The 13,136-nt window shown below is 47.2% G+C and overlaps 1 protein-coding gene across 2 annotated transcripts in view; it reads right to left on the bottom strand.

Moving 5' to 3' along the window:
- The window catches only part of WDR7 (WD repeat domain 7), a 109,720-nt gene that overhangs the window by 42,170 nt on the left and 54,414 nt on the right, over window positions 1–13,136 (bottom strand). For both annotated transcript variants that reach the window (XM_009882031.1, XM_009882032.1), the window contains one exon: window positions 11,182–11,403. In XM_009882031.1, the coding sequence (XP_009880333.1) occupies window positions 11,182–11,403 (222 nt within the window). The remainder of the gene's footprint in view (window positions 1–11,181; window positions 11,404–13,136) is intronic.

Below are 13,136 nucleotides of genomic sequence, written 5' to 3'. Positions count from 1 at the left end.
ACTTGAGTGGTTTTGAAGATGAAATCAAAGCTCTCCGAAGGGCAGGACGTAGGCGAAAAACTGCTCCTTTTCTTTTTGGCTATCGCTACACATTTTGAATTACAACCCCTCCAAGCCACAGCTTGAAACAAAGGCGCTGGCAATAACATCTCTTAGGCTAAACCAGTAACTACGGCAACAGAAGATAACCGCACCAGCAGCGATTAGCTTTCCAACACATAGATCTCCAAATGAGGTTACGACGGTGTCAGCCCAGCGCCGGTGCTGATGGATTGCTTCCCCGGCAGCAGCTGTGTTAGACAGGTTGAAACTGGACTCCGAGACAACGTGCCATCGTCTTTACGCTGCGGGGGACACAAGAACTAGCTGAAGGACTGACTGAAGGAGTCGGGGCTCTTCTCCCTGGAGAAGAGATTGCCCAGGTGGCCCTCAGCACAGCGCTCCAGTACTTAAAGGGCGGCTACAAAGAGGACAGAGGCGCTCTCTTCACAAGGAAGCACACGGAGAAGACAAGGGGCAACAGGTACAAGCTGCACTGTGAGAGGTTTCATATTGACCCAAGAAAGAGGGGTTTTTCCAATGAGAACAATCATACACTGGAAGAGCCTCCCCAGGGACTGGGTAGAGCCCCCATTGCTGGAGGTTTTCAAGAGGTGATTGGACAGGGTGTTAGATAGGGTCACCAGTGGGGTCCCCCAGAGATCAATACTGTGCTCAACGCTATTTAATATCTTCGTAAGTGATCTGGATGATGGGATCAAGTGTACCCTGACGAAGTTTGCTGATGACACCAAACTGAGTGGGGAAGTAGACACTTTGGAAGGGAGAGCCATTCTTCAGGAAGACCTGGATAGGCTGGAAGAATGGGCTAACAAGAACCTTATGAAGTTCAACAAGAACCTTATGAAGTTCAACAAGAACCTTATGAAGTTCAACAAGAACCTTATGAAGTTCAACAAGAACCTTATGAAGTTCAACAAGAACCTTATGAAGTTCAACAAGAACCTTATGAAGTTCAACAAGAACCTTATGAAGTTCAACAAGAACCTTATGAAGTTCAACAAGAACCTTATGAAGTTCAACAAGAACCTTATGAAGTTCAAGAAGAAGCGTAAGGTCTTGCACCTGGGAAAACATAATCCAGGAGTGCAGCAGAGGCTGGGATCGGCCTGGCTGGGGAGCAGCTCTGTGGAAAGGGCCCTGGGGGTCCCGGTGACAACAAGCTCGATATGAGTGAGCAGTGTGCTGCTGCGGCAAAGAAAGCCAATGGGATGCTGGGCTGCATCACCACGGGCATCACCAGCAGAGATAAAGAAGTTGTCATCCCACTCTACTCAGCGCTTGTCAAGCCACACCTGGAATACTGTGTTCAGTTTTGGTCCCCACTACACAAAAAAGCTGTGGCCAGGCCGGAGACGGTCCAGAGAAGGGCCACCAAGATGATCCAAGGCCAGGGAAGCCTGTTGGATGAGGAAAGGCTGAGAGAACTGGTTTGTCCAGCCTTGAGAAAAGAAGGCTTAGGGAAGACCTTATCACCATGTTCCAGTATTTAGAGGGTGGCTAAAAAAAAGATGGAGACTCCCTTTTTACCAGGAGTCACATGGAAAAGATGAGAGGTCATGGGTACAAGTTACTCCACTGGACATTCCGATTGAACACAAGAAGAAATTTTTTCACAATGAGAACAATCTGCTGTTGGAATAACCTCCCCAGGGAAGTGGTGGATTCCCCATCACCGGGCACTTCTAAGATTGAGCTGGACAGGGTGCTGGGCCATCTTGTCTAGGCTGTGCTTTTGCCAAGAAAGGTTGGACCAGATGAGCCTTAAGGGCCCTTCCAACCTGGGATTCTATGACGGTGCAGCCTCATCTAGGCTACCTTTCCCACAAAAGGTTGAATCGGATGATCTTTCAAGGTCCCTTCCAACCTGGGCTGTTCTGTGATACTGTAATTTTTATAGCAATTTATCCCAACCAGCTGTGGACCGTCAGCTCAGAGACAACCCCTAACATCATACTCAAGTCATACATGTTTGAGTTGATTATCTGCTCCTATGCTACGACATTTCACAAAGATGAGTGCGACCGCTTATAAAACGTAAAATGAAAGAAATTCAAGGTTAACAAAGGATTTATATATTTAAACAAGTTGGTTTTGCCTTTTTTTTTTTTACTGTAAGCACTAAGTACAGCCAGTTGCACAATGCCGCAAGTCTGCTGCCTGTATGGAAAGAACACATATATGATGAAAAGTTGGAAGTAACACTGATACAGTGTATGTAAAATAAAACACTTCAAAATTTATTGTCACATGTATGTACTCACATACATGTGAAGACAGGAGGTGCCATTTTGGATTAGAGAAAGGACTGCTCATCCAATCCTATCGCCATAAGCCACGGATATAGCAGCTACTAAAACAGTGAGCCCGGGGGAAGAGAGCGCGGAGCGAGACGGGAACCCTGGCAGCACCCCAAAGTGACCGTGTTCCCAACGCCGGCGTGGCTGCGGCAGCCGGAGCGTGCCTTGGGATCAGAGCTCTCCCGCCTGGCTGCTGTTTCGACACGCGCCGGTACTTCTCTGCAGAACAAGGGCAACGCAGAGACAACTACGATTTTCACACGTTTCTTACTCAGCAAATCCCACCTTCTTCCCCAAAAATGCAAAAGCTCCCAGCAAAGACTATTAATTAAAAAAAAAGGTCAAGAGAAGCTCCAAAACAGTTAAGGCAAATTATTTCCAATAGTTATAATACTAAGCAATAATCAACCCACTCACTGTAAATCCAAATCCCTGCTAGCTGCCTCAAAAGCAATATTACACCACTTATTTTTGTGTATTTTCTCCCACATTTCTCCATCCTAAAAGAACTGTAATATCTCACAAATGTTTTCCTGTGTTTGCGATTATTCTTATCGCACATATCTGTAAGATAGTACAACTCTGATTCCTCTCCTCTTTTAAGGTAAGGATGCTCAGCTTGGCACCTGCAACCCTAATGAAGGAATAATGTTAATTGGGATGATGAATTAAATTAGTTTGAGTTTCTCTTCATCTCACTCATTACAAAGGCAAGCACAGGCTGATTTATTGACTTGTCACAGCTTATGAAGCAGCAGTTCATAAAGAAGTTACTCTGAAGTGTTCTTTTTAAACATGCAAACTATTGATTGACAATGTTTGGCCACTGTTTTCTTAGATACAGACACCGAATGGCAAAAAGCGTATGTAGCTTTAGTCTTCCCATTTGACATATAAAGAACACGTCTTTTATGCTGGTAAGACCGCGTGTAGATAAGGTAATTGAACGCTCAAGCACGCTCCTGCTTGCTGGTTAAGCCCTCTGTAACATTTAAATACAACTTACCTGCCGTGTTGAACAGCTAAATGGAACACAGAGAGCAGGTATCCGCCATATAAAACACAGCAAAATAAACCCACTGGTTTTGAGAGTTTTTTCAGGGAAAGAACTCCTCTTTTCCCTTTAGCACAGCTATCCCGGCTAAAACATCTGTGTGACCAACACGGAAGGATAATCTGGACTCTGTGCATGATCTGTCTTACTGAAGGCTGTTACTGGTGGTTGTGCCGTCAGTGGCACTCAGCGCACTTCATCAGCCTCCAACCGCTCGGCTCTTCCTGCCAAATGGAAATTGTAATCAGATTCCAATAGAGAGGGCCTTTCACCACCCGCATCAGGAAGGAAAGAATGAATCTCACATAATACGCCCGATCACGACGGGCTGCGGCCAGAAAGCATCCGTCGCAATTATGAACCACGGCTGCAAAGTATAAAATCGGTGTAGCACAGCAAACAGGTAAGCAGCCCTGCGGTCGGCTCCGTGTTACCTGTGCCTGGAGCCGAAACCACACCTTCCTCCAGACACGCATAGTACTGCCAGCATCTCTTCCGTTCCTCTGACAAGAAGCGTCTCGATAAAAAAGAAGTAAAATAGCTGCATAAACAAAAAAATGAACATATGTTTTTCTGAATTTCCCACCTATATGCAAAAATTGATAGTAGAGAAACTGCTTTCAAATAGTCAGGTACCGGTGGGCAAGGACTGGTGGTGCAGCCAGTCTCGCCGGGGCCGGGGAGGGGAGGCGAGCCCAGGCGATGGAGCGGGTGCCGGCTGCTGCCGCCGCGGGGCGGCACACTGAGCGGCCCCGGCAGACCTGCTCAGCGCAGACCACCGGACTGCGGTCTTTACATAAATGCTGTTTCCGAGGAGTCCAAACGCGTACACACTTGCAAACACGTGGTAATAAAAAACATTCAAATTAATCATGGAACATCCCGCTAGTCCGATATTACATTTACTCGGTATTCTCCTCTTGAACTACAGCTGCTTCTTGTACATACATTTCCCTCAGGACATTAGAACACATGGCTGTGAGCCTGAATTCATAAGAGCTCGAATCAGGAATGATACACCTCTCAAACGCTGTGAGGTTTCCGGCAGTGTTCCGCTCTCGCGCATCTCGCCCCGGCTCCAGGAGGGGCTGTGAAGCGCCGTGGGAACGGCACCGCTGTGGCACCGGACACAGGGAGGAGCGGGAGCAGCGCGGAGGGCTGAGCTTTAACCCCCCAGCGTCCAACGTCGGTGTTCTCCAGCCTGCGCCTCCTCTCGGCCCGTGCCCCGGCCCCGGGCATCTTCCCAAGGCGGGTTTAGCCTCTCCCGGCCCCGGCTAACGAAGCTGCGCCCCGTCCACTCGCACACAGCGGCACACTGGGTCCCGCGGGGCTGCTGCCTGGAAAAGCCAGGCTGGTTTGCTTTCCTTCGCACTAGATGGAAACATGAGTGTTCTCTGGTGGAAGCGTTTGCGTTTTGCCCAGTATTTCATAGGAGAGCTCGTGCTCGAACGTTTGGAAACAAAGCGGGTAAAGAAAAGGTCCACGGACACAAAGACGGTTACGGACGGCCATCACCAAGACACGGGGTGTGACACCAACACCCTCCTGGGGAATGACCTGAGGCTCGTCCAAATAGCTTGCAGGACTCTGGAAAGCTGAAGTGGGAGGGAAAAATACAGTCTCTTGAATTTTTATTACCCCCAAATGGTGTATCAAGTCTCCAAGCTGAGCCTTCACCTACAGAGGGGACGAAGCGGTAGAGAACACAACTGACAGGGACTTGTTTGGTGCTGAGGCATCCTCATAGTCCAAACGCAAAGAAGAGAGATCTATGTTTGCTGAGACACAGCCCACTACAATAACCAGAACATTAAACATGCAAAAAAGAAATCTCTGATTGAAAATACATAATCTAAATCACTCATCCCCTACAGGACTTGGGCAAAAAGGTGAACATAATTTTTAAGACTTGATTTTGTCGCTAAAGCCGAACACCAGATTTAAATTAGGGCATAATATCTGCCACAAAGATTGACTGTTTTCTGCCATACAGATTGACTATTTTTTCTAAATATTATCTCTGAGGCTAAGATATAGATTTTCATAAACCACCATTTTTCCATTTTTTTTTTTTTTTTCCCCTTCAGGGACAAAATTCTCCGAGACAGATCTAATCACAGCAACTCAAGGAAGAAAAGCACACTTCAGACTTCCTAGTCCGCTGAATTTCACAGCATCGTCACTGAAACGTACACATCCAAATAAGGAGAATAACGTCTCGAACCACGGGATCCACGCAAATCTGAGCGGTTCTCTGCATAACTGATATGAAAAAAAACAGCCAAGAAAATGGTCCGTGCTGCTAGCAGGCTCGTTATGAACAATAAAATCAGTTATTTGCTTTAATCATGCTGTTGTGGTTTTGGTGGTGTTCAAATTAAGTTACCGAGCCGGTTTGCCTAATTTGCCCTGAAAGGCTGCTGTTCAGGTGCTCAACTGATTTATTGCTTCTGTAAGCGATGATCCCGAGCGCTGGCTCGTCGGTATTAATTGCTGCTGCCAGCTCAGCCTATCGGCTCCGCAGCGGGTGCGTACCGTCAGCACAGAGCGACCTCCTCCTCGCAGCGCTCTCCTCCTCGCTGGAGTGGCAACTTGAGTATTTTCACACGACAGAACTAATGGATCAAAAGACATTAGAAAAGGTTTCGAGGGAGGTGACGGGGCAGAAAATCCCGTCATCACCAAGAGGCTCGTGTTTATCCTGTGTTAAATTCTATTTTCGGATGAAATACGTTTGGGATACTATGCAAAACTCGGTAATGCTGGAACCCCCCAGTTAACAGAGCCCATGAAATACCTGACTGCGCACCCCGAGTGATCTTGTGCTCGCCCACTTCTGGTGTGCCTACATACGCGTAAAAATGGATTGCAAAGCCACAGGGCGTCTGGAAAGGTAAACCTCTCTCGAACATACGCAGTCACAACTCCAGCGGCAACAGCAATATTGTGAAGATGAATATACTGCTTCGAAAAGGCATTCAGAGGCTGCGGTGATGAGACTTTGAGAAGATACTAGTGAGTGGCGAAGCCTGAATATCAGGGGGTAAATAATGCAGGATGACAATCCAAAGTAGAGGAAAATTAGTATCCCATTGACTCCGTATGGCAGCAGTCCCGCAGTACAACTAGAGACGTGACCGGTGACTGTCCCCACACACTGCTCATCCTCTCCCAGCCCGCTCACCCCCGCAGCACTGCCCTCTTCCCCAGCTGGGACAGAGAGCCCTGGCAGAAGACAGAAAAGGACGCGGCAGACACACCGAACACAGAAGCTCCATCCTTAACGGCAAATCCTAGATTTAAACAGAGATGCGCCAAATTTCCAATGTTATTGAAATTGCAGTTACTTTGAAAAAGAAATGTTTTCTTCATCCTAACCTACTGACCTAATCGGTTTGGCTGAGGGCTTCCAGAGACACGGCTGAAAACTCTGAAGGCAACTGCTCGAAGGTGCAGCATTTTACAAAGACGGCTCTGTAACGGCAAAAGCCTCCCAACAGCCGGCACTATAGCCCGACCCCATTACGCAGACACGTCTATTTCTATTTCGGTCCAGAAATTTCACTTGCTCCCCCTCCTGCCCCCCAGGCAAGAAGGTCAGTGGCTATAGATTTGGGACATCATCATTAAAAAATGAAAAATGGTATCGTGAGTCTGCATTAGGAACCTAACCGCTGGCCAGCTTATTATTCCCAAACCCAGCAAAACTGGAGTGACCGCCACGGATTATGGAAGGTGGAAACCCTGACATTCCCTCCGGAAGTACGTACGTACATGCAGCCTGCAAAAACAATATAAATAACTCCATGCTGTAAACACGCTGTCGCGTGTGACACTGACTGAGTTAAAGGGCAAAGCGCTTCTCATTAATAACGATATTGATGGCAGATGCTTTGAAAAATACACTGCATTAACAACAGAATCAAGTATTTTCATATTCAGGACGGAACAGTCATTCCGACTTATCAGCCCATTAACTTTATAAACACAGCATTAGCTGCAGTTTAAGTGCGATGTGGTGCATCAGTAATGAGAAATTCTTTGGGTGGCATTTTATAATTAAATATCTCATGAACTATTTGTAAGGGCAACAGAGATTAATGCAGGGTGTCAGGCAAGGTCACCATGTGGATTTCTAGAGAATTCTACCCTCTCAAAAAGGCATCACCCTGATTATTATTTTCTTAAATACAGTAAGTCACAATGTGCACAATTTATGCAGCAAGAACTCTGTGTACATTAATAGTGTAAATGAAGAAGTAATTCGTTTTGATGACTTATTTTGAAATGGAAAAATATTGTGGCTTTAGGCTATGTGTGATTTCTCCCATTCCTTCGGGTAACTCACAGCATATAGTTTCAGCATATGATAGTGAAATACAACGATAAGAAAGGGATGATGCCTTAGACTGAAGGGGGGGAGGAATGGCCAGGGCTGGTTCCTGGGACCGCTGTCACCGAGGTGGCCAGCAGCAGGACAGCAATACTGACTTACACCGAACTCCCGTAGTAAGGGAGAGCTGTACGTAGAACGTGATGAAGACGATCAAGTTTTCTGCTAATGCCGTCATCAACCAAAAGCATAACCCAGTTATCTCCTGCATTTTTTTCCTCCAACTAGTCTTGGTTTCTGATCTTCCCCTGGCTCTTGATCTATTTCAAATATTACTCTGAAGCCTTGATCTAACTCTTCAGCATTTAGCATGTCAAGCTTCATCTACATTAAAGCCTGAATTTCGATCTACCACTCAGCCAGAGCGCTGCCCGGTATTTCTGAGATGATGATTAATAGGCGGTCAAAGCAGGAGTTTGTAACTCCGCTAAGCCTAACGTAATGAAAATAACATGCAAATAGATAAACAAAGACACTGGAGGAAAGAACTTGTGAGGACCAAAGATGGGTCCAAGCGTCTCTGCCATGCTCCTGACGAAGGGACACCACCAACAACGGGCTCCTATCGGACCTATATAGCTGTGAGAACGGCAAAGACAAGGCGCTGTTGCTGGAAATGATAGGATTTGATTTCCATGGCAGATTAGGCAACGTTAGGCTCCACAGCCTTTTGGAAGCAAAGCATAAACAAAATCAACTTCGCTTGTGGAGTGTGCCATCGGAAGACTAGAGAAGACAAAGCTGCTCTCTGCATCCCCAACAGCTTCCAAGCAACGTCGAGAGCACTCTGCACTGCTCAGAGTCTAATAAAGGCAACAGCATCCTCTTGTTTTAGGAAACTCTAAAGGACAAACAAAGCCTATTTTGACTCTGTGCCCAAATACCAGCCCGGAAAGATCAGAAGTCTGACTCAGCCTCGCACTGTAACAGGAAAACAAGGAAGAACCCGTTTTGCCCACCCGAGGACAGACAACCCCTCGCGCTGGCTCATCCAGAGACACGGGAAAGCCTTCTCCACCCTTTCATTCCCCGATACCATTTGAAGAGACAAATAGCTTAGAAACCAAAAATGAGCAATAATGCAGAACACAAGAGAAAACAAATAAAGACCCAAAATAACCCCCCAATAACCCCAGTTTAAAAAAACGACAAAAACCAAGTAAGTCTGTAAAGCAGAGTTCCGTATATGTGCAAGAAACTGCAAAAGAAGAGGAAGCAGAGAACTGCCAGACTTGCGATTCCGGCTTGCAAAGGGCTGACAGAACACTCCCATTTACTAAAGCGGTGGATCTACAAGTGAGTTATATGAAGATGTCAGCTGAAAAAAAATGACGACAGACCTTTCCCTAGGTTTCTCAGAAATCTGACGTGGTTTGGGAAGTGCTGCACGGCCAACCCTCCATTTCCACGCCGTCACAACCGGGACTGCCCATTTTCTGGATGTGAGCACCGTGCTGTGTCCGGGTTCTCTCAGCCAGCCTCTCCTGTGCCTTTCAAAACTCCCTGGAAGAAGCCGTCCGGAAGATGGATTTCAACCGTCTGCTGTATGGAAGACGGAGGCTGCGCCTACACCAGCAACTTAGGCGGTGTTCCATGATGGTTTTGAGCTCCTGAACGTGTTCTTCTACATTTTGGCTGAAACGGCTGCCGGCTCAGCGCTCCTGCGTGCCAGCTACCTCCCTCCCGTGGAGCTGGTGGGCCATGGACCGTTCCCCACGGGCAGGCTGCACGCCACCGCCCCTCCCGGAGGCGAAGGGAATTTAGCAGCACGGGAGCAAACCACCCCGTGCCAACGGGCCTCAGCAGAAGGGAAGGGTCCACAATATGTTTAATGTACCAGTACAGTAATAAAGCTGTGTTTAGGTATTGTTAGAGTATTACATTACCGCCTAACTAAAAAGGCAGCACTTTCCCTGCGCTTCATTAAAACAAAAATATAAATTTTATCATCCTTATGAAACTCATTATCTGCATAATTTTTAGGAAAATGAGTTGGAGTAAAAAATTATTAGGAAAAAAAAAAAAAAGAATGAGGTTTTTTTGCACCTTTTCTGACCAGAAGTCTTTGTAGCCCGGTACAGACCCGGGGAGTGAGACCACTCTCCAGGACAAGCAAGCAGGACCGCAAGACATGAGACCAAGGCCAAGCATGTTCTCAGTCATGCTGTGGCGGAGAAGGCCTCCCAGACTTCTTCTGCCGCAGGGACAGAGCGCTGCTCCGGGACAGTCAGCGCCCCCCAAGCACTCGCCTGTTTGATGCACTGAACTTTGGGATGCTTCGGAAGAAGTGTGCCCAGCTCGCGTAACCGGCGCCCTGGACAGAAGCACAGTCCCCCTCTTGTATCATCACTACCATTTCTCCCCCAGAATACCTTTGAGCTGAGACAATACGCTGGTTTTCAATCATTAGCTCGCTTTATTATTTGCTTTTCCTCAAAAGTGCCTAGGCATCAGGTGAAGAGCGGGCCAGTGCGGGAGGAGAAACCCACTGCTGTGGAATTATTTTATGGCTAACCAGACAGCGGATGGTTTTTCAAGGAATACTGGCAATCAGTCTGTAGCGCTTCAGAGAGATCTCACAGAGATGCCAAAGGGGACTCTTGCCAGACTCCACCTAACCCAGACAAATAGCAGCAAGCTCAGGAACCCGGCCAAAATAATTGTACGAACCAGGGTGCTGTTGTTGCATTTGCTTCTAGTAGATTTTGCACTACTAAAACCAAATAGTCGCTGCCTAGATATGTAACCGCCTTCGGTAAGATTGCTTTTACTGTCTATACTAAGGATAATTACATCAACACTACAGTACTAATTTTAATGCAGGACCAGAATGTAACATTTTATATAGCACACCTTGAATTCCACCCTTTTCCATTAAATTCATCAGCCTTTTTACATCAGACATCTCGCACGCTTTCCCCTACGCACACTCCTCATCACCCAGTCCATTTTTCTACAGCCTACTGATCCACAGCCCAAAATGTCCGTGTGTGAGGTGAGCAAACTCACCAGTGCTCACGTACAGGGGGAACAACTTCACCGAGAGCAAGACCTCCCGAGGGCTGAAAATGGCCATCAGCCAATGGAGGAGGCAGGGCGAGCGCTGACGCTCTCCTCCTCTTTCTCTACTAACCCAAGGGATGTTCTCAGGATAAAAAAAACGAAAGAATGAATGACATAAATACAGTGTTAAATGCAAGGTTTTTGGTTTAACTGGGAGGAGGATAGAGGACGTTAGAATTCCAGCAGAAGAACTGGCCGACGCTAGAGGAGCACCGGGCTGGTTGTCCCCTGCGGCCGGGGAGACAAATAACCCCCTTCCCTCCCTGCCCCAAACACCAGCGCGAGGGGAAACGGTGTCCTGTGTTACTCACACGTGTGCCTCGCCAAGGAATAATTCGATCCACCGCTAGTCAATCCAAATCCCTCGGGAATTTGACTGGAACTACGTGGTCGAGTGAGAAGTTTTGGAGGTTCGATTTCAGCTCCAAACTCTGCCCCGATGACGCCCAGCAGGACGATGGCGGTGGCTTGCTTCCGCCTCTCTTCGTACGACGTGGATATTTTCTTCATTTGTGGGAGACCAGACAGACAACCTAAAGTGAAAAGTAAGAAATATGAGAAAAAGCAAAAGCAAGGTTGGTCTTTAACGCTCCAAACGACACCGTGTTTCCCAGAGAAAATAAGAGAGGTTTCCATTTAACTTAAGTCACGTCTTCAGGACTATTCCTGCCCTTCCCAGGATTTTCAGCTACCAGAGATGATTCCATCTTACTTCTCAAAACCTAGAGGGCATGATAAAAGTCTAAATGCCGCCTACTGCAAGGTCCGTCCTTCAATGAAACCCACCCTTCAAAAAGCATCAAGGTCTCACAGAAAAAAAGAGCCACCAATTGGTAAAAGATCCATGGAATTCCGTGTTTGCCTGGGTTTTGTGAAAGGTGATTCTTGGTTTGCTTCTTGGTAATTTTAAATTTGCGTGACAAGTTGTAATTTTCTTTTTTTGTTTTTTTTTAAATATTTTTAGGATAACTTATTTGTATTATATAAAAGCTTCTTTTTGTTTTAGGATCCATCATCACGTTCAGATTCTCACCAAATTGTAGCTAGCATTTGTAACAATAGTAGCTACCATTAAACCAACTAGTTGGTTTGGTTTTTTCCTCCACTAAAACGTTACACATGCTATTTTAACAAATGTTCTTAAGAACAGTGAAAAAACCTCACTGCATTATGTATTTTAACTAAAACGGGATTTACATCACTACTCTAATATAGCCCCGGGGATTTGTAATTTCACTAAGCAGATGAAGTGGGTTTTTTTTATTTTTTTGGAGTAAAGAAAGAAAACATTAGAAGAAATTGGAATGAAAATACCGTATTCATTTACTCTGCCACGTACAGTTCCCTTTTACCTCTAGCACTAATTCCCAGCACGCTAGGAAATGCCCTACCGTACACTCTACAAAAATAACGAAGCCTTAATCCTCCTTCCAGCGTGCTGCTCTTAAACCTTTGCCGAGAAGTCGGAAGGCACCACCTGGCACTGAATGAGACTTATCGGGCCTGCGGATTAACGAAGGGTGAATTAGCGGGCGGCACTGTACGTCTCTCTCGGCTAATGACAGTCAGGGGGCTCCATCGGAAGCCCACGGTACCTCCAAGAAAGCCCACCGCGTTGGAGAGCCCACGGCAGCCCGGCCTGGGTCGGGCAGCCAGGCTGCGACAGCGGCGTGCCAGCCGAAGGGGAGAGAAAAACAACACAAAGCTTCACAGTGGTAGGGGAGAAAAAAAAAAAAAGAAAGAAAAAAAATAAATCAATAGGAACTGCCTTCAGAGGAAGAAGGATGAAAAAGGGCTGTAACAGACAAAGCAAAAAACGTAACAGTTTTAATTGTTTGGCAATCGCTTATCCCGCTCCGGCCACCTGCAGACCCCCGTTTCTCATTAACAGCCGCGTAGGGTCCGCCTGCACATGGCACCCACGGTGGCCGATGCCCCGGCCAGCGCAGGGCCCGCAGGACGGCCACCCCGGCACCCCCGCTCCCGCCGCGACAGCTTCCATCAAGACGAATTGGCACCAACTCCCGATCTGAGATTGTTTTATCCCATTTAATTTAGTTTCTTCCCCTGCTTGGCTGAGCACAGCTCCGTTATGGATTTCTATTCTAATGCGCTGCAGCAGGCGCGGGAGCGGGCAGCGGCGCAGATGCTGGCGCCGGGGCCGGCGGGATGCGGATCAATAGGCGAGGCGTGACCCCGGCCCGCGCCGCCCCGGCTCCCGGCCAGGCAGAAAGGAAGAGCGAACACATGTGCTGCTTCCCGTAGG

Source organism: Charadrius vociferus, unplaced genomic scaffold, assembly GCF_000708025.1.
Source record: "Charadrius vociferus isolate BGI_N301 unplaced genomic scaffold, ASM70802v2 scaffold743, whole genome shotgun sequence".
Taxonomy (NCBI): domain Eukaryota; kingdom Metazoa; phylum Chordata; class Aves; order Charadriiformes; family Charadriidae; genus Charadrius; species Charadrius vociferus.
The sequence above is the reverse complement of the archived record's forward strand: the minus strand, read 5'-3'. Positions and strand labels throughout refer to the sequence as shown.